Source organism: Vanellus vanellus (assembly GCF_965231255.1).
Source record: "Vanellus vanellus genome assembly, chromosome: 9".
Taxonomy (NCBI): Eukaryota; Metazoa; Chordata; class Aves; order Charadriiformes; family Charadriidae; genus Vanellus; species Vanellus vanellus.
The window spans coordinates 20,840,511-20,868,243 of record NC_138914.1 but is presented as its reverse complement, the minus strand read 5'-3'; the positions used below and the strand labels follow the sequence as shown (position 1 = coordinate 20,868,243).

At 54.2% G+C, this 27,733-nt stretch overlaps 2 protein-coding genes across 2 annotated transcripts in view; both read right to left on the bottom strand.

Moving 5' to 3' along the window:
* BSN (bassoon presynaptic cytomatrix protein) overlaps positions 1-3,332 on the bottom strand; it is a gene marked incomplete at both ends in the record, with an annotated part of 99,071 nt that extends 95,739 nt beyond the window's left edge. The window contains one exon of the mRNA XM_082487827.1: positions 3,145-3,332. Within this exon, the coding sequence (XP_082343953.1) occupies positions 3,145-3,332 (188 nt within the window). The remainder of the gene's footprint in view (positions 1-3,144) is intronic.
* Positions 3,333-6,149: 2,817 nt separating this feature from the next.
* Positions 6,150-27,034, bottom strand: TRAIP (TRAF interacting protein; the record flags this gene model as incomplete). Its single annotated transcript, XM_082487997.1, has 15 exons — positions 6,150-6,515; positions 8,288-8,338; positions 8,886-9,011; positions 9,551-9,599; positions 9,800-9,955; positions 10,749-10,837; positions 11,070-11,159; positions 12,727-12,814; positions 13,769-13,882; positions 14,370-14,464; positions 17,204-17,331; positions 19,981-20,020; positions 24,208-24,291; positions 25,559-25,616; positions 26,937-27,034. 15 exons carry the CDS (start codon positions 27,032-27,034, stop codon positions 6,384-6,386), a joined length of 1,398 nt encoding a protein of 465 aa, XP_082344123.1. The 3' UTR covers positions 6,150-6,383.
* Positions 27,035-27,733: the final 699 nt, after the last annotated feature.

Sequence of the window (27,733 nt, the reverse complement as noted above, 5' to 3'; positions counted from 1 at the left end):
TGATCCTACGGGTTAACAACGCTCCATCTTTTCATCCCCTCTCAGGCATCGGGGTGTCCGTTTGTCCGGGCAGCTGAGCCGTAACCCTTCCCTCCCTCCTCTGACAGCATCACTTTGAGTACCAGAGCTGAGCACAACACCCCTCGGCGAGATTTTAGCAGTGCTTAGCGCAAGGCTGAGGGCTTCTCCCCTGCGCTGAAAATACCTGCCTGACGCAATCCTGCACCGCGTTTGCCTCTTCCAGAGCTGCAGAGCCTAACCATCCACTCCCCACATCTTCCCACCACCCTTCGGCTCCGCCGCTCCCCGGCTCCGCTGCGCCTCACCCAAAGCACACAAGCAGAAAATCAAAGTTCATAAATAGCGGTAGATGTTCTTCAAGGTCCCTTCCAACTCTAACCATCCTATGACTCTACTTTGCAGCCCGGTGAGCAGATGTTACCTCTATAGGATGATTTCTACTCTCTGAAGTCTCTCCGTGGCGCAGGCACAGTTTCTCTAAAACGATTATTGTGAATTTAAACACAAGACCCCAGCGTACCACCTATAAGGTATTCAGAGTATTTCCTTCTATTACACAAAGCAAGTTGTGAAAAATTACACCGAATAGTAACGTCACTGTGGTTTTCATTGACTTGCGTACAGATTTAGGTCGCTTAATTCAGAGAAAAAAAAATTAAAAAATTGCCGGGATATTGAGAGAAATTCACTTTCCTTTCCCTTGTCACTTGGGATGTCTGGAGGGGTACTTTCGCACCGCAGACCCGCCGCTCGGTCAGCACCAGCCGTGCTTTGCTAAACCTCTCACAACAGCTGGTCCACCTTCCGCACCCGCTCCTGCAGCCCGCAGAGATGACTCTCTTCTCGAGGCCTTTTCTCTCCTTCGTTTCCACTTCGTTACCTCAAATTAGAACCCCCTAAACGTTATCTCAGCTCCCTGCACCCCTCCCAACGCTCAGTTGTCAAACACCGGTATGGATCAGCACCTTTCCCCATCCCACCGCCGCTCCGCAGCAGCCTTCGCTGCCAGCCTGCAGAGCCCAGCACGGCCCACCTCTTTAATTACATTAATTAATTACAAGGGAGAGCAGCTCCCCAGCAGCAGCTCCCCAGGAGGGGCAGGAGCCAGCGACATCAACCCGCCATTCCTGGCCGGAGACGAGGGAGGATGGCCGGCGCTGCGGGACTGCGCTCCTCCACTCCGCCAGCCCCGTGTGCTGCGGGACCCCCAAAACCCACCAGGGACCCCCAGCCCTGGTACCCAACAGCAAACGTAGACCCCGGGCAGCGCCAAAAAAAACAGACATGGGCAGCAAATCTGCACGGCTCCCTCGGCTGATCTTGTTACGCCGGCCTCAATAGCCATGTGGGTATTTAATTTGAAATCGTTACGAGCAGCCTGTGAGCAAGTTCTCACCGGCGGAGCCCGAAGCAGCGGGGCCGGTGATGCTTTAGCAAGGGGAACGGGAAAAACAGAAAGGAAAATGGGCACGATGGTGCTCAGAGGGGAGGGGGGGGGGTATTTTTATTTTTCACGCTCCCTGTGTAAAAGCTAAGAGAGGTTTTACGAAGAAAATCCCGCCCGCAGCTCAGCCGCCCGGTAGGATTCCCGAATCCCGCCTGGATGGTAACGTGCAGCCTCGCAAGCAGCAAGAAGGAAGCACCACCGGACGAGACCGCAGCATCCCGCTCACCTCTTTTTTTTTTTTTTTTTTACACACACACCCCCCCTTTGAAGTAATGCCAGCGGCAACGCAAGCGGAGCTCGGCGCTGCACGGGAGAGGTGCAGAGCCCGAAACGCCGACGCCACCACTGCCTCGGCCACGCACCACAGGCAAACCGCCCACCGAGTTCCCCCCCCGCATCCCTCCGTGCAACTTTCTGCTGCCTCGCATGTATTTTTCCAGACAGGGTGATATTTTCGGGATCGGCTGGATTTTGTGTTTTTTTTTTTTTTTTTAAAAGGAATAGCTCCAGTCCCACACCCGTGCCTGCTCCCGAAGCGTCTCCCTCCCAGCTGGCTCTTCCTCGTGGAGGGAGAGCGGTTCGGCGCAGCTCCCGACGAGGTTTTGCACCGACGGCGACTCCTGGCAGGGCTGCATGTCCCTCCTGTTATATAACGGCCTTTCCCATTCGGTGCTGGCTCCGGTTGGGATGGCCACCTTCGGGGATGGCCCTGTTCGGGGTGGCCACGTTTGGGGTGGCCACGTTCGGGGCGCTCACACACCCCAGCGCTGCCACTCGCATGCCACCAGGCACTGTAATCCCACCGTGACCAAACCCCCCCCACCCCAAGCCCGCTCCCCAGATTTTGGCTTACCCACCCACCACTCATCACAGCCCTACAAGCCCAGAGCCCCGGTTGCCCTCTTCTGTACCTCCCCTCTCCTCTGGGCTGCACCCCAAAATCTCCACCAAGTGCTGGGTGCTGCTCACCACCCCATCCTCATCCAGGACCCCCCCCCCCCCATCCTCCTGCTCCCGTGGCCCCTGTGCGCGTCTCGGGCTCCCCGACCCCAAATCGCATCCAGCTGCCCCTGCGGCCACCCCAGCCCTCGCTGCAGCACCTCTGCCCACGGGGCAGCACCCACCTTCCTCCCGCCCCCCGCAACACCCCACTCCTCCCCCACCGAGGGCACGCCGTCCCTCTCCCCACGCCCAGCTCCAAAACGCACCCCTGCTGCCATCCCCCCCGGGTGTCCCCGAGCTGCCATCTCCCCCGGGACCGCACCCTCCCGCACTGACCTGCCTTGGGCGCCTCCGCCTTCTCCCCAAGCCCCGCTCCACCTCCCTCACCCACTCGCACCCCACGGGTGGGCACCCCTCTCTTGCACGCTTGCCCGCACACACCCCCCCACCCCCCCTGCACTCCAGCGACCTGCGACCACCGCACACGTGCCCCAAACCCCCACGCACCGGCAGCCGCCTCTGCCCCACGCACCCATACCCCACGAATCTGCATCTGCCTGCGCCCCACGCGCCTGCACCCCACGGAACTGCATCTGCCCGGACCCCACGCACCCGCACCCCACGCACCCGCATCTGCCTGCACCCCACGTTCGCGTAACCGCACCCCACGCACCTGCCCACGGACCCCACGCACCCCCCCCGCTCCCGCCCCACGCGCGCCCCCGCGCTCTGACCTGGGCCCGGCCGCGGGCGCGCTGCCCGGGAGCTGTCCGCCGCCGCCCGGTGCTGAAGGCGCCTTGGCAGCAGCAGCGGCGGCGGCAGCGGCGGCGGGCGGCGGCGGCGGGGCCCCGGCGGCGGCGGCGGCGGCGGGCGGCAGCTGCCCGTCGTCGCCGCCGCCCTCCAGGCTGGCCTCGTTGCCCATGGCGGGCCGGGCGGGACCGCTCCCCTCAGCGCAGCGCCGCCTCCGCCGCCATCAGCCCCGCGCCGCCATCGCCGCCTGCCCCCGCCGCCCTGCGCATGCGCCGTCCCGCGCCCGCCCGCGCCGCGGGCACGCGCGCCGCCCGGCCAATCGCCGCCCCGCCTCCCCCCCCACACACCTCCCGCCCGGCACGTGCCACCCGCGGCCAATGGCGGCGCGAGGCTGCGGCCGGCGCGCGGGAGCGCCCCGCCCCGCTAAGCCCACGGGCCAATGGGCGCTCTGCAGCGCCCGCGCCCGCCAGGCGGCGCCCCGCGAGCTCGCGGCCTGGCAGCCAATGAGCAAACCCTCTCCCGTGAGGTCACACCCCGATACCCAATGAGCGCTCGTTCCCACATGAGGTTACACCCTGACAGCCAATGAGCACCCACTCGCCCATGAGGTCACAGACTGCTGCGGGATGTCACACACTACCAACCAATGAGCATCCCCCTCCCCTATGAAGTCATGTGCTGCTCCAGGGTGTCACACTCTGCCAGGCAATCGGCTCACCACTCCCTCGGGAGGTCACAGCCTGCCAGCCAATGAGCACAGTCCTCCCCCATGAGGTCACACCCTGCCAGCCAATGAGTGTCCCGTGCCCTTGTGAGGTCATGGACTGCCGTGGGATGTCACACCCTGCCAGCCAGTGAGCATCCTGCTCCCCGTAAGGTCACAGGCAGCACTGGGATGTCAAACACTACTGGCCAATGAGCACCCTGCTGCCTCATGAGGTCACGGGTTGTCCTAGGAGGTCACTCACACCCAGGCAACGAGTGTGCAGCTCCCTGTGAGGTCACAGGCTCCCCAGTGAGGTCACACAGTGGCTGGGATGTGAGGTCAGGGGCTCTCTGATGAGGTGACGGAGCCCTCACCCGAAAGCCCCCTCCCCCCCAACAAGGTCACGCAGCACTTGGCCAGTCATCACCGTTGCTCTTCCATGATGTCACAGGGGCCAACCAATGGGCTCACACGCTCGGCCAGCGAGCAGGGATGCCACGGGCAGCCCAGCCAACCAGCACCCCTCTTTCCCCATGAGGTCACACAGCACCCAGCCTCTCTGCGTGAGGTCACAGACAGCCTGATGACGTCAGAGCGCCCAGCCCAACCCCGGGGGGCTGCCACAACCACACCTTGCCCACAGTTAACGAGCGGAGGCGGTAATTAACGCTGCCGGTAATAGCAGGGCTCCCGCGGGGCCGCCCCGAGGGTCCCGCCCGTCCCCCCAGGCCCTCCCCGCCGCGGTACCGGGCCGGGCCGGCCGCCTGGCCCCGGCTGCCACCCTGCGGTGGCACGCAGGTACCTACCGCCAAGAGATGAACGCAGCACGGAAGAACTCGGGGCGGTAAAGGGCTCCCTGCGGAGCCTCTCCCAGGCTCCTCTTCCCCACCAGAATTAACTCTTGCTTGATTAAGCCCTTCCCCCCACTCCTGTTTTCCAGCCCTCTGAAGCCTCTTCTCGTGCTCCTCCAGGCTCTCCACCCGTTCCACGTTGTTCAGCCATCGGCCCCAAGCGCTGCGGGCAACACACAGCCCGCAGACACTGGCCTTGCTCCCTGCCCTGGGGACGGGCACCGCTTGCATCACGGTTTCACCCCACCACAGCCCTTCCCCGCAGCAGGGACTCAGCTCCTGGGAGCTGGCACCAACGGGTTCATGAGGGTCAGGTGTGCCCATCACCCTCAACACGCAGCACCTGAGCTGCAACACGGAGGAAACGGCTCAGGAGCTCATTGGGTTAACAAGCACGCACAGCAGGATATTTTATTCCCTAAAGAAGTGTTTTTAGCCAGCCCGTGTTGTTTCCCCCCATCCCCTGATGGGGAAGTTCTCCAGCACTTCTTCAGGCCCTTCCAAACCCTCAAATCACAAAGCAGACTGGTTTCAAAAGAACAAAAACACCCTACAATCTCATTTTAAAACAAAATAGAAATTCATACAAACAAGCTTCATGACAACATGTGCCCAGAACAGAGGTCACATCAGCACATCCCTCACCAGTACCTAGAGGGGGCCTACAGGAGAGCTGGGGAAGGACTTTTCACAAGGGCACATAGTAATTGGCTTCAGACTGGAAGAGGGCAGTTTCAGATTAAACATTAGGAAGAAATTTTTCACTTCGAGGGTGGTAAGGCAGTGGAAGAGGTTGCCCAGAGAGGTTGTTGAGGCCCCATCCCTGGAGGTGTTCAAGGCCAGGCTGGATGGAGCTTTGAGCAACCTGGGCTGGTGGGAAGCGTCCCTGCCCATGGCAGGGGGGTTAGAATGAGGTGATCTTCAAGGTCCCTTCCAACCTAAAGCATTCTATGACCCTGTTTCCGAGCAAGGCAGGGAGATGACTCCCCAACACCCTCCTACCCAGGTCAGCAATTTTAGTGCCAAGTCTGCAAACACAGTGGACTTCATGGCTCAAACCAGGGCCAAGCAGGACACAGCCTGTGGGTCTTCCCCAATCCATACAGGCCTGCAGCAGAGAGAAGGTGATCAATTTGACAGTGAACATACGGCCAACCTGCAGCAAAGCAGACCAGCACTGCTCTTCTTCCTCCAGAAAACTTTCTTGGAACTATTTACACTGGGCACAGAGCTGGTCCAGGTCCCTTCTCCCAGCTCTTGCTCCAGACTGACATCCCAGAAACTGTTCCTGCACTTCTAGCTCACAGCTGCATCCAGGAAGTGCGGTTCCACCTGATGTCAGAGCGCCCAACAGCAGAGCTCTGAGCAGGCCAGGAGATAAGAAAACCCTGTTTATTCTGCACAAAAATAGGAGGAAGGAACGAAGGGGAAAAGGAAGGGGGTAAATCAGTCCAAGCATTAGCCAGAGGCTTGGTCTCCTGCGGGCTTGTTGCAAAGCCAGGATTCTCCCCAGGGACAGCTCATCTTGCCCACAACACAGCATGGGTGCTTTGCAGGTAGCCCCCCGCGCAGCACTGGTTGCGCATTGCTTTGTGCCAGGCTCTGGGCAAGTGCGCTCTGTGCTGTGGCCACCCTGCCCAGCCGCTAGCCAGGAAGACAGGGGCTGTTACTGCAGGAAAATGTCCAGCCTGGCTTGGCTGCTGCTGGAGGAAGACGCGGAGGGAGCTGAAGATGCTGGCCTGGAGACGTTCTTCTTCTTGCTTCTCACTGCTAACGGACGGATTTCTGCCAGGTTTGTCTGAAGGTGAAGCCGTTAAGGAAAGTGCAGACCAATGCCCTGGGGACACAAGTGATCCACTACCTGCTGCAGACCAGCCTGAACCACAGAGCTGGGACCGAGCCACACGTTTGCACCCAAAGAAAAACTCGTGCAGGCTTTGCCCCCTTCTCACAGCAGCAGAGCTCAGGCGTTCTCCTGTCCCACGAATCAAGGGATGCTTCCCACTTCTACACTACCCCCTTGCACACAAAACAGCATTTAAACAAATCTATCAGAGCTTCAAGACCTACCCTGCACATTAGAGGTGGGATACCACGGAGGGAATCATAGAATGGTTTAGGTTGGAAAGGACCTTGAAGATCATAGAGTTCCCACCCCCCTGCCATAGGCAGGGACACCTCCCACCAGACCAGGTTGCTCAAGGCCACGTCCAGCCTGGCCTTGAACACCTCCAGGGATGGGGCTCAACAACCTCTCTGGGCAACCTGTTCCAATGCCTTATGACCCTCAAAGGGAAAAACTTCTTCCTAAAGAAAGGAAAGGCGCAGGGGCCAGAGCCTGCAGCCTCCCAAGGCAGAACAACTCCAACACAAGAGCCCTTGGAGCAGCCAGCCCTCTAACTCACATGGCATCACACAAATCTTCAGAGACACGGAATTAGCTCAGATCTGCTTGCAGAACTGCGGGGTTACACAAACCAGCACGCCTGCAGCACTTGGACTACAGCAAATGAGCCGCTCCTCCATCGGCCTCATGCAAGGGACAGCACTGCAATGGTTGCCCACCTTCTCCCTTCACCTCAGGCTAGCAGCATGAGCACATCTGGCCCCAAGGACCTGGCTGAAGCATCTTTAGGCAGGTTTAAACATTAGGAAGAAATTTTTCACTTTGAGGGTGGTAAGGCACTGGAACAGGTTGCCCAGAGAGGTTGTTGAGGCCCCATCCCTGGAGGTGTTCAAGACCAGGCTGGATGGGACCTTGGGCAGCCTGGTCTGGTGGGAGGTGTCCCTGCCCATGGCAGGGGGGTTGGAACTAGGTGATCTTCAAGGTGCCTTCCAACCGAAACCATTCTATGATTCTATGATCTCCCTGCCATTGGGTACCTCCACCCCTCCTGTGAGGCCACAGGAGCAACAGCCCAAGGCTTCCCAGCAGGTCACACCTTCCAGCTGATCACTTCTCTGCTTCAGCCTCCTGGTTTTCTACAAAGAATGAAAAAAACCCACAGCTCAAAACCAGCACCAGGAGCTAGAGCGGTGTCAGAGCCATAGGTGCACCACACACCGCTTTGACAGTGCTGCCTGGGGAAGGCAGGTGAGGGGCAGCCTCTGCAGTGGAGGGGACACTGCTGCTGCAGGAAGAGTGGGAGTCAGAGCAGCTCCCCAGCCCCTGGGTGAGCTCAACCCACCCGCTGCAGGGCAGGTAGGGCCGAGCAGCAGCATCCCACAGGAACGAAGGCTTCGGCTGCATGGGCTGGCAGGCACGAGGCTGTGCTATGCTGCTGCTCAGAGATCCCAAGGTAAGTTGTACCCATTTCTAATTGATAATGCTTCTATGAATGAGCCACCTCTGATAATGCTGTCAGCAAGTTCAGGTCCTTGATGCCTTTGCTGAGCTCAGACTTGTTCAGAGTCAGGTAAGAGAAAACTGGTGGTTCCTTAAGGACTCTCACCCCTTTTTTTTGTTGGCTGGGGGGTAGGACTCCCCAGGATGTCTGAAACCGAAGAGGAGGAACAGACATGAGGTTTCTACAGCATCGCTACTGCCACACAAGCTGTGGGAAAGGATACAGGCTGTATGAACTTCGTTCTGCCGCCCAAGCCATCGTACCCCATCCTCACCTAGAAGAGAGAAAGAAATGAGCCTGGAGCAGCAGCACAGAGCCTGGGCTACCTCTCCTCCTGTTGGCTACGGGGAAGGAGGAGCCTTGCAGGCCACAGGTTCTACGGAGGGGTTACAAGCACCTGGGAACACTCAATACTTGTGTTAATCCCTCACCTTTGGAAAAAGGCAGACCCAAGGGTATTAGCAAAGTTTGGCTACCTTGGGCCCTTTCTGAAGTGAGCTGAGCCTTCAAAGCAGCAGGAAGGCTTAGAATTTTGTCCCTGGGACTGAGGGATACGAGGAAAACACCTCAAGCTCCAAGGAGGTGGAGGAATGGGACATGGACAGCCATTTAATCTGCTGCCAGGAAGGGAATGAGCATCTGTCATCCCTGGAGCTCTGCAGGACTGGGAAGTAGCCAGATTCATACTCCAAGATTTATTTTCCACACGCTGTATGTGGGAAGGTAAAAGCCTCATTTGCTTCCTCCTGTAGGGTCACTTTAGGACAGAGGTGTGCAGTGCCAGCCCTCAACATGATCACCAACTGGACAGTCATACTTACAGTGCCCGTGTTCTTGTGGGGACCCAGCAAGCTACCCGAAGATGGCTTCTTGGAGAGAACAGAATTCCTGATGAAAGCTGGCATGAGTCCTTTGAGAGCATCATCCTCCAGATCATCTGCCCAGTTCTGTCCCACAAAATAATGAGAAAAGCCCTTCAACCAGCATGATCTGCTGAATTCAGTCCACATACAGGGAGCACTAATAACGCAGACAGCTATTTAGGGTAATAGTTACTGCTGTACCACACGTCAGGCCAAAGAACAGCAGCTTCAGACCTCCCACTAGTGCTCATGTGGAGCAGCGCCTGGGAGGCAGGACATGGCACTCAGCGAGCCCAGGAGAACAGCCCCTTTTGCTGACCCCTCAAGCCCTTGTGGTCAGCCCCACATTGGGTTTGCCAAGCACATCTGAAGCAGGATAATCAGCGAGAAGCACGTGGGTCCCCATCCTCCCTCTCCCGCCCAATTCCAGGAGGCCTGAGGCAGCAATAGAGTGTTTCTAGGAGACTGTCAAGCAAAGCACTTTGAAGAATGTACTGTGGTTCCATAGATGGGCCGGTCTATGGTCACAGCATCTCCCACATGGGGAAAATGGGTCCTTTATCCCAAGCTTATTAACAGCAGAATCAAAGAGGTGATACAGAAATCAAGATTAGTCCTCTTACCTCCATCGTTTCCTTCAGAACTTTCTTTGCCAGGTTTACCACAGGAGGCCTGTAAGAAGCACAAGGAGCAAATCAGCAGAGATTTATTGTTCAAGTGGAGCTGGCAAGGACAGACAAGGCCAAGCAAATGATGACGAAACTTGCAGCACGACATCAGGCAGCTGGAGAGCTATCTGATTTCACACAGCAACTTTCAAAGAAGCAAGACTTTGATCTCCTTCAGAAGCAGAGAGAGGAGGGAAAACTCACGGCTTTTTATCCAGCTTCTGCCTTTTTGCAGGGTTGAAGAGAGATCTGCAGGGCTGATGCTCAGGGGTGTCCACATCAAAAGTGGCATCTAGATTGATCTCATCGCTGTGGGCCGGGCGGTGGAGCTTCGGGTGCCGCAGTTCCACGGGAGCAGGGCTGCAAGGCCATGCAAAGTGTCAGCCATCAGGAGGCCACCGCCTGCCACCCGGCAGATGAGAGGAAGACAGAGCTGCACGCTACGTGGCTGAGTTGCAAGACAGCAGTGGGACCAGGATCAGCACCCCATTCTGCTTACAAGTCACAGAAAGGACAATCGGAATCCCAGAGTTTATAGTCAATGTCCCAAACTACTGTTCGCCCTCGAATGGCCTGTGCTGTAACAGCAGCACTCTGAGCCCAGGGAAAGACGCTGGCGCACTGCTGCCCTGTGTACGCAGCCCAGCTTGCTGCACTGGGGTAAGCACCGGCTCCTCAGAAGAAAGGGTTTGATAATAATGTGAAAAATGCCATTTTTCAGGCTAGGTTCCTCTACCTGGCAAAGATCTCCAGTCCCCATATGCCAGGGCACGCTTACTAAAAGGCGAACCCTGAGGCAATCACAAGAGCAGCTTTAGGGGCATTTCCCTGACAGGACACAGTGATAAAGTATTTGTCAAAACCTAGCCCATTCTTCCACCCCTTCCTGACCCAAACCCTGCAACGCACACTTTTTCCAGGTAAACCAAACACCACCTTGTCAGCAACAATTAAAAAAAAAAAAAAAAAAAAACCACCACACACAAAGAAAACCACAAAACAAAGAAAGATACAAGCAACAAGACAACTGTGGTACTGCAATGCCTGCCAGACTAGTACGTCTTTGCCTCCCCAGCTAGTAAAACTGTCAGCTCTTACTTCGGACCTGCTATCTCCATCCTTGGCCTAGTATCTGAGGATGCACTTCACTAACCTCTCAAAGACTAGTCGACTGAGTGTCTCTCTGGTTACAGATGGGACCTTCAGAGTATCCTGCAGGATGTCTATCTTCTTCTTCAAACTCTGGAGGGAGGAGGGAAAGCAGACCATCAGATAAAGGAAAAATTTAGTAGTAGATACTTTGCCCCTTTTCCATATATCAGCATCAGCTGGAGCTCAGAGGTAGGGCAGATAAGAGAGGTAAGGTGGACTCTCTAACCTAGTCACTGAGCAAGAGCCAGCAGAACTCCTGGCTTTGCAGTTGCAGGCCATGGCCAGCTGCCAGTTACTGCAGACTGAGGAATGGTATTCTCACCAATATCTCCTTGTCCGCAGTCTTCAGATCCTTCTGGGTGCTTTTTAACTCCTCGTTTGTCTTCTCCAACTCCAAAACCGTTTTCTGCAGCTGCAAAATAAAGTCATCCCCCCAAACAGCAGAGTGCTGGTTACAACACCTAGGTAAGGGAGACTGCGGATCCCACAGGAAAGCAGTGTGCTCTGCGGCACATGCTACTTTCCCCTGTTTCCGAGCTCGGTTTTCCTATGGCAGTCTCTGACCAATCTCTCCCATATCAGAGCAACAGAATGCCTGCCCGTTTCCTCAAGCTGCCTGCAGAGGGATCTCCAGGGCTGCTTGCCCAACGCAAACCTTCTTATAGCATTTCCCGAGCATTTATGCCTGATGGTGACAGCTTTTCCCTGCTCTAACGCTCGGTGGCTGCATTCCGAATTCCTGCAGGACACCAGAGCACGGGCGTTAAAAACCACAGGCTGCGGGATGGCTGTGCATCAGCAGCACTGGCAGGCAGACAAGCCTGATTCAACAGGGAGACATGCCAGGAACAGGGGTCGAGAAGTGGACTGCTACCACATCAGAGACTTTCGTGGGTTCAGGAGTCTGAGCCAGCCCACAAAGTGTCGGTACAGTCAGCTCTTCGTCAGCCAAGCCCAGAGCTCCCAGTGCACTGACTCGCATCCTCCTGACCCCAGCCGGTGACTGCAGTTTGGCACTGACTCAGCCAGAAGCAGGCGGATTCCAGCAGCAGCAACTCATATAGGGGGTTAACTCACTTGAGGAACAGCATAGCAATCTGAGAACCTCCTTCTCCATTCAAAGATGACCACAATAGCAATGGCCAGGTAATAAAAACAGGCCAAATCCACCCACAGTCTCTCAACTTTGTGAGCTTGGACACAGGCATGCCCCAGGGAACACCTGCGCCTTGGAGAGCAAGGCTATACACATACACTTTTCATGGGGACTTGCTACCAAAACTGACGGAAAGCAATTCCTGACCTGAGCTAACAGAGCCCAGCCAGGCCTGGAGTAGGGGGAGCACGGCAATAGAGGCATGTCAGCAGCTCCAAACTCTGCTCCAGGTCAGGACCAGCTCTGTGCAGAGCCACCTGCATGTCCTCACCACACCTCTGGGATCTCTCTTGCCTGGGCCCAGCATCACGCAGGAGCCCTGGCCCAGTTCAGTGGGCTGAAGACACAAGGCTGGGTGTGACTGTGGTTGTGCCAAGCCAAGACTAAGCCCTACTCACCTGGTGGTGGTTCCAAACCCCTTCCCACTTTTCCTAGGGGCCCAATTCTGCAGCTGGAGCTAGCTCACTCTCGGCAGTGTGGCAGGATGAAGGTAGCGCTGCTTCCAGAGCCCAGTGGAAGCAGCAGAGCACCTGCGTGCTGCTGCCTTCCAGTCCAGGCTCCCTGCCAAACTCATGGCTGGCTCTGCATATGCTGCCCCACCAGTGTCCCCAGAGACTGCACTCCTGACAACAGCCCATGAGCTACTCACTCACCGCAGCATGACACCCTGACCCAGAAACCCCAACCTGACACTTCCACACCACCTGTACCACTCAAGTAGTGCTTGGCATGGGAGGGGTTCACTGCAGAGGGTTTGGGCCACAGTTATTTACAGGAATCTACAGACCAGACGTCACACTAGTGACTCACGCTCCCCCTGTACCTTGCTATTGACAGAAAACAGCTCCTTCTTCAGCTTCTCTGTCATCTCACCAGAGATCTTCCGAGCCTCCTTCAAGTTTTCATACTCCCTGCAAAGAGACCAGAAGAGTTATGTTGTGTTTACAATAGGATTGAGCTAGAACTTCTCAAGAGACAACCCACAACTCTTAATTTGAAGCTCTGGAACTGCAGAGCCACCAGAGAAAACCCAGGAGACAAAGCCCTTTAGGGAACACAGCTGAGTGACACACTGTTAGTCAGTGTTGGTACAAACATACCACTACACCACAGGCACCACCACTACCACAGAGGAGAAAAGCTGCATGGGATACCATGAGAACAGGGTCTGAAGAGATTTCACCAGCAAAATGGAAACCAGATCCAGAGACATTTCAGTTGCCAGTGGAAAAGACAGACAACAGAGCAGCCTCCATGCTGGCAGCAAATAGAGGACTTTGCTTTAAGTGACTTTTCAGAGACTTCACATTATTGGCCATGCACATTCATTCCCAATTACACCACAGGGACACTTGCCTCATTACAGCTTTGTATCAAAGCTGCAATTATTCAGCTGCCATCAGAAGGGGCCCAAAGAAGCCGTGGTTTTGCCCAGCAGGACCAGATGGATTTCCAGGTAGGGGAGGGCAGCGCTGCAGATTCGCCTTGCCCAGAGAGCGCTCGAGCCCACAGCTGCACGGTGCAATGCAGCAGAGGGTACAACCTGGAGCCCCTCATCCACTCATTTCCCCCCAGGCGTGAGAGGAGAACGGAAGGAATAATAATCATCACCTCATAGGTGCACTGACAACTCTGGAGACAGTTCCCATGGTGACACGCATGTCACTACAGTGACAACAGGAACAGTTCAGTGTGACAGGCTCCAATCTAGGTCCCCAGAATCTGTCAGTCAAAACCCAGCGGAGGCCCAAACAGGCAGCGAGAACCCCGCAAGAGGCCGTGTGCATGCCCGTTCTCGGCAGAGGGTTCTCCCTGGGCACACCCAGGACAGCATGAGCTGGCTGCGCCAAGCCTGTGGCACCTACTTTTTCAGTGAGACACAGTAGATCGCAAGCTGTTCCACCGCTGCCTGCCCAACTCCCATCTCTCTGATCATCTCCTCCACTTCAGGGCGCTGGCTCTGAAGCAACAGCTCAATCCTGAAAAGGAAAAAAGAAAAAAACGTACCCTCAGCTCACGAGTCACAAACAGAGCTTGGGAAAGAGCCTGAAGCCCTGCTTCCCTCCAAGGAGCTGGCGCAGCCTAAGCTCCAACTGCAGGCACTCTGGATGTTTGGGGGGGGGGGGGGGGGGGGGTAAGAGAGACAACTGCCCCACCACCAGCAGGGCTTTTTGCTAGGTAAGAGGAGCACTACGTGGACAGACTAGAGAAGGGGCAGCTGTACACATGCACTGCAGGTGGGGACAATGTCCCAGCTTTTGGGCCAGATAGCCTTGTGGCCAACTCTGTTCCTGGGCTAGGGCTCTGGACGTGCAAGGGCAGGCCTGGTAACACAGTGGTTTCCAACCTTGTGGGGTGAGATGACACAGCAGGTGGAGGGGGATGTTGCAGCAGGCACAGTAGGACCCCTCCCTCCCTGAGAAGGGGAGAGGCATGCAGCCCAGCCTGCAAGGCCCGGTATCTCACCGCTCCATGGTTCTCAGCTTGTTTCGCAGACGGCGGGCCTCTTCCTTTGAACTTCTGTTATCCTCCTGCTGCTGCTCCAGGAATTTCATCTGCTTCTGCAGAGAAGCAAGCGCATACAGACTGTTAGGAAGGCTCCAGGGATTGTTAGAGAAACATCCTGGCTTATGCGCACTGCGGGCAGCTGGGAGCGTACATTGGCTCTTAATGCTATCACCACCTCAGCAGCCCAGGATTACGGAGAGTTTAGCTCCCTCCCCGCTGCACCCCTAGCTCTGCTCCTTGCAAGCGCAGCAGGGTCTCAGTGCTAATCGCAAGACAAGCCTGGCACTGAAACTGCGCCGTAGCCTCCTCTCTGCCAGGAGCATTCGCGGGGCTGTGCAGTACCCCGTCCACAGCGACAGTTTGTTTTTCAAAAGCAAGGGAGTCCATGGCAAGCAAACCTTGCTATTGCTTTTTCCTCCACGCAGAGCTGATCCCTTTTGCTTTAGCCTCCCAATTCCCCTTGCCATTAGCTGCTTAAAGCATAAATAGGAACGCTGAGTGGGTTTCTTCTGGGACATCTCAGCCAAACCAAACACCCGCCCAGGCACTTCTCTCACCTGCATGGAGAGGCTGCAAGCCTATTGCAGCCATCATCTTTCCAGGCTCTCCAGTAGCAGGCAGCAGAAACGGAGAACCTCAGCTGAGCTGAAAAAGCACAGATCTGCAGTGTGGCAGAGGACAGGGGAAAGCTGGCCTGAATTATCACCGTTCCAATGCATCTGTGTTGTCTCGGTTTGTGTGTGCCTCGGCACCTCCCACAGCGCCTCCAAAAGGCTCTGGGTCTGGTTTCAGCACAGTGCTGACTCGTAAAGCTCCCTTCCATGCAGAAGTGAAGGGATTTTATCCACTTCCTACTACAGAAGCCAAACAGCTGTGAAACTGCCGGGACTTTGCAGAGGGACAGCGTTGCAGGTTCATGTGTTGCTCTTGCTTAAGCACAGCCCACCTTTGGCTCTTGCTAATCAGAGCTCTCTACACTCCAGATCCCTAAAGCAGTGTTTTGTGCCAGGCTGGGGCAGAGTACCTAGCCTCAGACAGCCTGAAACGGCCGCAAACTTGCACACAAAGGTTCAGCAGCAGCTGACAGCGCTAGCAGAAGACAAGAACAGTTTGCAGCCTGTGGGCTTGACCTGCGTCACAGCTAGTTAAGCTTGTATTTTTCACTGCAGAAGTTTAGTGCTTTAATCTTTAATGATGCAGTATAAGACAGTGCTTGGCATTCAGCTCGGAAACCCCATACACCACAGAAAAGATACCTCCAGGTCCCTAATCCTTCTGCCCTGCCCAGCTTTCATTACAAGGACTTAAGCACACACAGAGGGTTTTGCAACAGGCGAGATAACCACAGAGCCTCCTCCAGAGGTGCCAAGGCAGGAAAGCCAAGCGCAGAGATGTTGAGTTGAGCAGCAAGCACCAGCTTCCACTGTCATAATTGCTTCTGATGCTTCCTACTCCTGCAGAAACATCCTGCCACTGGTACACCTGGGATCCCAGGAGCATCTCTGGCATGGCACAGGCCCAGGCTACCTTTACACCCAAGCAGATTGCATATAATCCCATGGTCAGCCAAAAAAAGTTTTGCTGCCTCACAGCAAGGCTTGTCTGGCATTAATTCCTTACTATATCTCTCCTTCTGCCCTATAACAGCACCCCAGTGCTAGTGTAAGGCAGACCTCCTGGATGGGTTCCTCTAAGAAGGAGCCCAGCTGCAGGTGGCATACAGCAAGACGAACCTAAAACCCATCTACAAGCTCTCCCTGGGCCACTTGGCTTTGGAGGTCAAGGAACACAATGCAATTTAGGCTATTGGGTCAGATCCGTAGTCCAAGGGGCAGAGATATCGGGAAGTGCAGTTGACCCCTACGCTGCCTTTCAGCCTGCAGCTCACAACCCCACCTGCCTGAACCCCACTCTTCTTGTGACAGGCACGTCATCTTCACACAGTGGAGACTGCCCAGCCCAGCCCACCACCAAGGCAGAGCTGCTCTGCTCACTACAAGACATCCCAACAAAGCAGTTCCTGCTCTTACCCTCTTCCACTTGCTGTTTACGCACAGTACATGACTACACACTGAGTCACTGCACGCTGAAACACAACAGGAATATTTGATCCCTGGACTTCACACATTACTAACCTAACTGAAGGAAAGCCCTGGCAACAGAACAGAGACAGGAGAGTTAGCTGGATCAAATCCCACTCAGCTGAAGCTTGCAACTCCCCCTTCATATATTTCAGTTTGATTTCTCCTCCAATCAAACTAAGAAACTAATTTTCCTTGAATCCCGCCTGGCCGAAACCCATTTCAGAAGAACATTCTACCACAGGGAGCCAGTGTTTCAGCAATGGGGCGTTGGGGCCAGTTCCCACTCTGTTCATGCTGCTACCTTTATGATCAGCGCTACCACTTCATTAGCAAAGCTCAGCCAGCATCCCCCAGGCTGGGCTGGCGTCTCTCCCCCATCTCATCCACCTCTGCCTTGAGCACACAGCCACTTGGATGCAAATCACAGGCCCTGGCTTTTATGCCTCCAAATCACCCCCAGGGTGGAGCCCACTCAGGACCTCCAGACCAGCGACACCACTTGCTTTGGGTTAATAAACCCAACATGAAAATCCAGTTACACCGCCCTTCACTATTTCAGAGATCAAGAGACAGGAGTCCTGAGGCACCAGATCCAAACTCCCACCAGCACAATCTCTTTACTAGCAGGGCCTGCAGAGACCTTCAACAAAACTAACACCAACTCTGCAGTGGTTAGTGCCGAAGTTCTGCCAGGGATGGGAAAGGTACCTTGAGAGAGGAGCACAGCATCTCTGTCTCTCCCAGCACTTTCTGGAGCGACTCTATTGTGGCATTCCGCACATCCAGAGTGTCCCTCAGCCCATCCACAACAGCTTGGCATTCCCGCTTTTCTTTCTCTGAATAAAAAAAAAAAAAAAAAAAAAAAAGTAAAAGGTCATGACCCGGTAACCCAGACTACTTCAGCTGCCCCACAGCAGTAGGAGCACAACAAACAGACACTGCTTGCAGTCTCAGGCTCCAGGCTGCTAGAAGTTGGCTGTTCCTGTAGAGACCCATTTCCCGAAGTGCTGGCTGCACCAGGGTCTGTACTGAGCAATTGCTTCTCCCAGTGCCAGCAGGCTTCAAGATTTTCTTCACTAAAGATAACAAGTTCCTTTTAATAGCTTTCCAGTGCCAGCCTTGCTAGCATTAAGCTGATGCATCTTAACCCTTGCATGCTCTCAAAGCCAGGCTTGCACAAGGAAAACATTTCTCTTGAGTTACACCCGAGCTGTCACGCCGAGCCCCAAGTCCAGCCTCTCCACACGGAGCCTTACATGCAGGGAAGCCCTTCAGAGGCCATCGGGCGGCTGCGTACAGCAATCCACCACGCTGCTGCGTCACCACGCTGCTGCAGCTACCCTCACCGCGGCACCTACGCTGAAGGGCAAGGGGCAGTAAAGCAGAGCTCTGCAGGGCACTGGGGACTTTGCAGGACACATGACAGCTTGAGTAGATTCCCCAGAGCGCCCACTTCTTGTGGGTCACAAAACCTTTGAGTCCTGCTGTCCCTTCCCCGGGCAAGCAATCCAGGAACAAAGCAGGTGCCTCTGACCACCAGAGAGAAGGTGGTGGAAAACAACACCAGATTTCAATTTGTTTTGTCAAGACAAGGGAACAGCTCACAAAGGAACAGCCACCGTCAGGAGCTGACAGACCTAAGCAGGGAACAGCCAGCATCACCGGAAAGCTCGGATCAGCTGGGCAATGAGGGAAAGCAGCAACCCCTCCATCTAACCCCACTGAGAACCGGGTAAAGTCTTCAGCTCAGCATCTTCTGTCTTTGCTAAAATCATCCATGGCTCCAGCCTGACGATAGCGGAGAGCCAGCCAGTGCCTTTCCAAAAAGCTGTTTTTCCTTCCAAGCAATCCAGTTTCAAATTTGCCACCATGTCCCATGAAAGCATGACCTGCAGTGCAGCTTCACTGCTGGATCAGACAGTAAAAGAGCCACGTGAGACTGGGGAAGAAGAGAGGAACATATCCCAGCAGAATCATGCAGGGGGCTACTTCTTTCTGAGTAAAGCATTTTTTCCTCCGTTGATCTGAACAACCCTTCCTCAGAGGCAGCACAGCCTGGAGATGCTCCCCTGGCATTTGCAGGGACTCCACATCCACCAAAAGAGTTAGGGCTTCCCCCTCCTCCGTTCTCAGTTGCCCAGAGGCAGATGGCAGGAGTCAAACATCCCCGTGCTGCAGGAATGAGTTATCAGCTCATTCACAGTGCCTCCCACAGCGCCTGCTGGGTCTGCTTGGAGCTCCGCACCTCTAGAGCCATTTGCAAGCTGATCAGAGACTAGCAATTACACAGCTCCTCTACAGCACACAGCATAGAGCACATCTTTAAGTGAAGAATTTATACACGAGAACCACCAGAGAGCAGAGTGCCCACAGCAAAGGAGGCAGGAGGTGGGAAGGAACTTCTCATCTCCAATATGAACAGAGAATGGGACAGGGAATGTCAAATCCAACCTCTACTCACCAGAAGCCGAGAAGATGAGCAGGCCTTCGAGCAGTTTTTCTTGGATAACTTCCTAGCAAGAATCCCAGCCACCTTCCTCAGAAGATCTGGCTCTCTACCAAGTCACTAAACTCAACCAAGCTGGCAAGAGAACAGGCCTCAGAATAGAGACACGCAGACCGTCCAATTCTGCTCTCGGGCTAAGGACTGAATCCTCAATCTACTGGCTATTCATGTCTGTCTCGTGCATGCAGGGAAGGCAGAGGAAAGACAACTCTCAGGGCGTGGGTGAGCCCCCAGCATTCTTTAGATTTTTTTCTCTTCCCTTCTGCTAGTGTGTCTTTGGATTTCTGTCACTCAGACTGACATTTTCCTTTCGCTGCTCATGACTCATGTTCTGATGACAGGCTGCCTACAGACGATGCTTAAAACCCATCGACAAGTCTCCAGGGCTTTTGCTTTTCCTGCCTCCCTCAAACATCCTCTAAAATTAAAGATGGGAAAATGGAAACGCATACACTGAACTCCGTCTGCTCTTTGCGCGACACATGTGGCACTGCAACAGCCAAACAAATCCAAAGCCCTCCCACTGCTGCTTTTGGGCACCACTTTTACCCCCTCATCTGTTAGAAGGAACTAGCCTTTGCCATACACAGCTATGAGTTTCCCAGTGAGCAAACCAAGGGTTTTGCTTTCAGCAAGCCTGCTCCAGATATAGCTGTGCTGCACTGTTGTAGCTTGTGATTAGGAAGAGGGGCAAAAAAATTGCACCTTTGTCTCTAAATTCTGCAGAGAGCTTCCCAGTTACAGCAAAGCTGGGCCAGGCTGCGGACTCCGGCTCGGTCATACAAGCTTTGCACAGCTTTAGGTGGTCTCACTTTGGATAAATCTCTGAAGATGCTGCTCCCGCAAAACAGTTTGCAGCCTGCACTATGCCCTTGGCTTCATAGGGGTTCCTCAAGCTTGGACAAAGCACCTAGCACAGAAAGAGCTCAGGACCCAGCGATCGCAGGCTGCCGATCCCCAGCAGGCAGCTGGAACTCACCTTTCATGGAGAGCTGAGCCTTCACCTTGTCCAGTTCATTCTGAAACACAACACAGAAAACTTGATTAGGAAACACCCTGCAGTGGAGCTTTCACCAGATCTTAAAAGGACCCAAGAGGTTTCTCGGCGGGACATTTGCACTGGCCAGGTGCTAAGAAGGGAACATGGTAACAGCAAGCACCAAGTTACACGCACGTACTATCACAGGGAACGCAAAGAGCACCTCCAACTGGCATTCTTCAGGGGGAGAAGAGAAGATCCCAGTTTTGTCTTAGCCTTGTCAACCTTGTGTTTCTCACACTGTCAGTCATCTTGTTTTAGCTGAATAATTTTGGAAAGCTCTCAGGGAAACACAGGAAATCAGACAGGAACAATTTTTATAACGTTTTACCTAAACAAGGCAATAAGGCAGGGATGTTGCCAGACTAACTGGATTGAGAGCTGCTTTGAACTGAAGTGAACTTTAATCAGGTGCAGGTGGGAGACAGGAGGGTACGTCCAAACGCCTGAAAAGGTAACCAAGCATACAATCGAAAGGCACCAGCTAGCATTCTGACGGACGCTAAAGTCACTGCAGTTCAGGATGCCGATAGGAGCTAACAGCTCAGTCAAACGGCCACAAACAGATTGCCAATAAACCAATCCATACCAAACTGAGGGCGTGTAACATCTCCTGGGTGCCACAAGGGTCTGGGGAAGGTCAAATATCTCTAACACTTTCATTAAGAATCAAAAAGAGGGATCAACTGCCCAAAAGTTTAAATTATAGATAATGAAGGGATATTACTTAAGAACACTGGCAAATAGTCAAAGGAAACATACAGAAGTTACAAAGAGAGGCTATTTATATATAATATATGTATTTAAAAAAAAAAACAGCAGGAGAGAGAAATATATACAGGAAAGAGTCAACAGAAGATGACTTAAAAAGCTGTGTTAGAGAGCTGCAGAGGAAAGCACATAACAAGTCAGGCAGGAACTGCAGTGGAATAAAACCACAATAAAATGCCAACACGGTACTGAAGCAGAGCACACAAATCTGTGCAACCCAGAACGCTGCATGCAAATCTGAGCTGAGAATAGCACCACCAGTGACCACGGATCTGACAGGACCAGAGCAAAGCTCTGCTAGTGATAATAAAAGCAGGAAAAAGAATATGGGATGTAGAGCTCGGTAAGCAGAAGGGACTAAACGCAAAGCCAGGCAGAGCTGCCTTGGATTTGCCCCCAGGGGGACAACAGCTGGAGGGCTGACATGGAATTAACTCTGCTGCAGGAACTATCCTGAAGTAGCTTCCTCGGAGTCCTATTCAGGAACGATTAGTGAGCTCACAAGATGTGCTAATTAGTACGATAGCAAAGAAATCCCAGGCTACTGCGGGCAGCTATGTAACATTACCTCATTCATCAACTTAATCTGAAATCCCTCATCCTCCACCACCGCTCCTAAAGGCTGCTCCCAGTTTTCACTCCTGTCATAGAAGCTCTTCTCTCTCTGCCAGCTTGAGTTGCAAGACCACATTTTCCTTCACAAGATCAAATAAGTTTATCCTGACCACACGCAGACAGCTGTCCTCCCAGGTTTCTACCCTCCCCCAGCAGGTTTACAGGCAGGAGTCCTTCTCTTGCCTCCTTTTTACCAAGCTGAGCGAGCAGAGATCTTGTAGTCTTCTTTGGAAGAAGGGCTCTCAGCTCCCCAGATCACAAGCGACTGGAAGTGTCAGGTTCCAGATGAGCATCACCAAGGTGTTACACCCCAAAACTCAGACTTTCCCTACTCTGGGAACAGTCACATGGAGACTGTTCTGATTACTGAGGACCATCTTTAAGAACAACACAGGATAAAACAAGGCTCAGCACCCAGAAATGCTCGAACACTTCACAATATTCAGCCTGTGGTTTGCAGCTACTCCAGGGAACCGAGTTCCCTCTGGTGTTTTGGTTGAAACTAATGCCTGGTGGTGGGAAGCAAAGCAGCCGCATCACTCTTTTGTCCATAAACAATTCAGAGCAGAACTGAGAGTGAAGAATAGCACCAAAGACAATTATTATCCAAAAGATACTTTGGATAATTATGCAGTAACAGCAAGATGTTTCAAATTATGAGGAAGCTCTTCCGATCACTTATAATTGGGTGCATAAGAGCAGTTCTCAGCAGAGCACCCCAGGCTTGTCTCCCCAAGACAGCAAGCAGATCACAGCTATGAGCTCAGCTTTCCAGCACATTGAAGCACACTCCCTTGCCCCAGTCCAACCTTTTCATGGCAGGAGGCCAAATGCTCATTTCAGGACATCTGCAGGCTGCACAGATACAGCTCCAGTTGATTACGGAGCTGAGTACCACTCTATGCCCAGGCTCTTGGAGGGACAAACGGTGGATGGGAACAAACACTGTATTTGGGAGCTTTTTCAGGTGAAATCACTTCAGGCTGAGGAAGTCACCAATTATTTTCTCAGCTTCTAAAGAGTCTGAGGACAGTCCACCATGTGTCTGCTTTGCTGAACTCCTGCCCAGGCCAAAAGCAGTTACCACGTGAGACAGAATTCGTGTCTAGATGGACATTAAATCCCACCCGTGATGGTCACCCGTGTTCTTAAGGTGCTCCATATCCTCCAGAAACAAGGCAGCACACAACATACAACAGGTGACAAACCAGCATCAGCCCAGCAGCAACCCAAATCAGTGCATGGAGCAGTAAATACCCATACAAACTGACTACGCTGATCTACACAGAAAATATTTGGTTCTTTCCCCTTAGGTAGTGACCTCAGCGCTCTCACTAGGAAAGCTGCACACTCAGGGCTAGATGTTGCTCTGACAGCCGCACAACAGACTTTGTAGGAGCATGAGTTACCACCAAGCTTGTTGTGCAGGAGCGGCTCCAGAGTCCCGCCCTTGAGCAAGGGAGCGGATCTTCAGCACAGCCTGCCTGGAGGGGAAGGCTGGGGGAACCCATCTTCAATCCTGGGTTGGGGTTGAGAGGGAACAGAAAGCTTTTCTAGGTCAATTTTCTCCAGTCAACCCATTTCTGAGTCACTCATCTATTTACACTTGCAAGAACAGACCTGAATATGTAGCAGAGACAATGCTTATTCGCTCCAAGCCATTGCTTTGCTTCTAGAGCACACAGCTTCAAGAGCTCAGAGATGCTTTTTCATTTCCTCAGCACACATACTTTGGCCTTCAGTTTCTTTATTAGCGTTCTTCGAGAATGACAGTGCTACTGACATTATAGTCTGGCTGGCTTTATTTTAAAGCCATACGATATACATATAGCATTGTCATGGCAACTGCTAATTATGGTAATTGCTGCACATGCTGATTCTAAACACAAGAGGGTACAAGCGTCCCATTATACCAAGGTCAACGAATTACTTTTTTTTTTGGAACACATAACTCGGAGACATAAGGAGCCATGCTTCATCCACACTAAACAAAGGAAGAGAATACGGAACAGCCACTCAGCATTCATCCTTTCTCACCTCCAGCTCTCCGCACCTAAGTGTGGCACTTGGAGAACATCACCCAGCACCCCAGCTCCAGCCAGGATCCGCCCCTGGGGACCCAGCCTCAGCACTGTCCACCACTGCTGGTGCAGCTTCAGGCAGTCCCTTTCCTCATTTCTCTTGGGGAACCAAGACTTTTTCACCACCTTGCCCCAGTTCCTTACAGTCTGTGAAAACGAACCTACCTGCACAGAAGTGAGGAGGTGGCACTTCCTCCAACAGCCCTTCCTTTCCAGAGGTGTTAGCAGAGCTCGTGCACAACCGAGCCACAGATACCAGCAGCAATTCATTGCATTTGGGATTTTTCTTCTCCCACCTTTTGGAAAAGCTTTGTAGCTTCATCCCTAAGGTTTTGAGACCCAAGGGAGAAGCAGCAGTTGGATGTTTATTTGGTGCTGCTTCTGGAGGTGTCCAGGTAAGGCAAGAAGCAGAAGGAAGAGCAGTGAAGTAGAGGAGGCTTCTTGAGTCACCACGCGAGATTTGGTCAGGAGGAACTCTAACCCACACATGGAGACTTCTTTACAACAAAGCTGAGACTGGGCAAAGACCAAGAGGGAAAAGAGAGACAGGGAAGAGGCACTGCTGTGCTTCAGGTCCAAAACATGAGCATAGCACAGCAAGCACCAGCTCAGGAAGCAGCTGTTGGCAGAGGATTGACAGCCCAGGCCACACTTCCAAGATGCTGAAGCATCACACAACAGAAGAACCCAGTCAAATTACCTGCAAAGTCTCTGCATCTGGTGCCGTCTGCTCCTCCAGGGCAACATCAAAAAACAGCTTATTGATGATGTGTCTTTTGCTGACCTAAACACAGGAGACAGAAGAGGTTGATGGGCACAGATATGGAAACACAATGGATATGGAAGACAATCAGAGAGGGAGAAGGTACCATCTTGTCACAAGGCCGTGAAAGGCGAGTCAGATCATGTTCTCAATGCCATTAGTGACGATGCTCTGCTTTGGCTCATCAGCCCAGCAGCAGACCCCCCACTCAGTTTTGGTAGCATGACTCCAGCCAAGCTCCTGAGCCGCGGCAGAAAGATTCAAGCATTTCTGAATCAAGCGCAGTCTGTTCTCTGGCAGCTAAGGCCCAAGCAGCTGACGCTGAGCTAACACGATGCCAAATCCTAAGACAGAAGTACGTGCTGCTTTCTGCAGGCAGAAGGTGCTGTAATTGAATTTGATAGCTCTCCACACCTCCCCCATGCAGTTACAGCTTTGTGTTTTAAGTATTATATACAGTCATGACACCAGCTAATTGCATAGTTACTGCTACATAAGATGTTATTTCGCGATAACTCCATGGTAACCCAGAGATGTAAGAGGCAGTGAAGAACAGGGGGAATCAACAAGTCAGGGAAGGAACAAGGGCCAAGACCTTGAGAGGAAGAAAGAAGCACGAACATAGAACAAGCCCAAGCTGCAGCTGGCTAAAAGCCTACATCTGAGCATGAGGCAACACCTCCTGCAGCCACGACACGCCATACTGGTGGCATGAAGGCTGGTGACAATGGACTTCAAAGAAGTTCAGGTCCTGATTAAGTCACTGGATCCCCAAGCCTTGGCTTCCCATCTCAGAAGCAGAACACATCCTTCCTTCCCTCCCCAGCCTTTGCTTTTCTCAATGAAGGGCCGAGTGCTGCAAAGCAAGGACTCAATTATAAGCACCATGTGCAACAGAATGGGCTGCTCACCTGATGGCAAGCAGCAGGGTACTCTAGAAATGCAACTCTGATGTTCTGATTAACCTCTTCCAGCCCTTTCTATCATCATGCCATACTTATTCAGCCTAAATCAAAGCCGTGAAGACCCAGAGACCCTTCCTAGCGAAGCTACAATATAGACAGCAGCAGGGCGCCCTCGGACCACCTCTTCTGATCAGAAGGGTTGCTGAAGGGAGTTCACCCTCTAAGCCTTTGGCGAGATATTTTTGGGGAGAGAAAGTTCTCTCCACTTCATACCATGAACCTTTTCCTTGTGTCACCACAGGCCCAGACCACAACTCCTCAGTGCCATTTAGCAGAGCATCATGCCATAGAAATACAGAAGTGTACAGTGGTGATAGTTTTACCTGGATTCGGCACTGCGGGCAAGTCCGGCTCGGTGCTGTGTCAAACCACTGGCTGAGACTGAGAAAGGAAAAGAAAACATACGCTAAATCTTTAAAATCCAGGAGCGATGCTCCCAGGGGCCACCCCCCAACTCACCAAGAGGCAGCAGGATGTGACTCCTTTTTACAAACTAAAAACAGAAACGCAAACATTTAGTCCAGAGGTGCAGCTAATGGGAACGCCGCGTTCCAGCAGGCACACTCTACCTTCGCCTCCGAGACAATTCCCAGCTGAATTTAGCATGTGAGCTTATCTTTACCAGGGCAGAGTTTTTACAGAAGTCAGATCTCCCTGGGAGAAAGTCTTTGAACAACTGTAGCTTTGCAGGAGCGAACGGATCCACACGCAGAGCAGCACAAGAGCTGCTATATCAGGATACGACAGCCAAGAGATCCCCAGTTTGGTCAGCTCCAAAGGGTGCCACTGACACCGAACATGTGTCTGCAGAGCAAGGGAGACCAGGCTGGTCTCTGCTCCAAGATGATGAATGCAAACCCGTCAGGCTCCCCAGGAGGGCTCCTAATGTATTTTGCAACCAAGCCATCACGTCACACTCGGAACAGTTTATTTTTGGAGCAGGATAACAATCTGGAGCTGGCAGGTTACCTTCAGAAGCTCTCACTCCTCCGTTGGTTGTTAGAGGAGAGCAAGCCTGAGCTGTGCCGCTGGTTAAGAAGTGACCATCACACCTACGAGCGACGGTCCCTCTCCAAGTTACTTAGCCAAGGAGAAAAGCAAATGCCCGCTCCCTCCCTGCATGCATGCAGAATTTATTTCCTCAGAAGAGCCATTTCCTTCCAACACAAACACTTGCAAAGCAGTTCCAGCAGAAGCATGAAATTGCCTGGGAAGCTTCACTCATAATCTAACACCGCTCCTTCCAGATAAACACCCTGTGTAGGAGCAATCTGCTGGCGCCGGCCCTCCCAGAGAAGGAAGGCCACAGGCAGAGGAGTGACAAACGCAGCCGAGGCTCCTGCGGCAGCTTCATGAGCTCCTCTAAATCCCTGCAAAGCGGAATCGCTGCCGCTGCCAAAGCTGCCAGGTCAGCGGGACGAGGCAGCGCCTTCCACAACCGAACCCGGGCGGGGGAAGCATAGGGCCACAGCCGGTACCAGAAGCGCAACGAACGCCCAAAGCCCCCTCAGAGGGGCGGGGAGGGGACCAGCCCCAGCCGGGTCTTCGGGGAAAAGGGGCGGCTGGGGGGAATGGCTGCGGGCTGCGAGCGCCGACCACCGGCTCGCCCCGGCTGAGGGAACTCGCTGCCCTACGGGGCGGCTACCGGACCCGGCCGGAGTCCCCGCCCGCCCCCGTCCCCGCGCCGGGCAGGCCGCTCACCAGGCGCGGTGGAAGGTGTGCCCGCAGGGCACGGCCGCCACGTCCCGCTCGTTGTCGAAGAAATCGGAACAGATGGTGCAGTGGGCCCGGATGGGCATGGCGGAGGCTGGGCAGCCGCCGGGGATGCGGCCCCGACACCGGAACAACCGCGCGGCCCTGAGCGATTCAAATCCGGCCGCGCGCCCGCCGCTTCCGGCCCGGTACGGAAGTGACCTCACGGGCCGAGCGCGGGCCCCGTGCCCCCGCCCTGGGCCAAGGGCGGAGGCGTGGCCTGAGATGGGGGCGTGGCCTCGGGACGGGGCCGCGCCTCCGGGTCTCCCCGCCCGCCGCGCCCGTGTATCCTGAAGCCTAACGATGACGTTAGGCTTCAACGAAGCTGTTTCCCGGCGGGTGGCCGGGACGAGCAGCCGCGGGACCCCTCTGCCCGTCCTGCCCGGCAGTACTGTCCCTTCCAGCCTGCCCCGGCTGCCCCACCTCACTCAGCCCTGGTGGGAACCACGCGGTGTGCCGCCGGCACACGAGGCGGGCCACCGGCACCCCGAGCCCCACAGAGAGACAGGGCAGGCGGCACTGGTGCTGTCTCAGTTTGTCCTCAGCGGGGTCTTTATTCGCCAGAGATACAGCGCTGGGGGGGGCACGGGGGGCACGCGGGGCGCCGGCGGCAGCCGCAGGCAGAGCCGGCCCTGCAGGCATGCAGCTGCGAGGGAGCTAAGCGGGGACCGGGGAAGGGGGGGGAACATGGGGGGGGCATTTGGGATCCTCCAGACACAACACGTGGGGGGCTGTGTGGCTGCCCC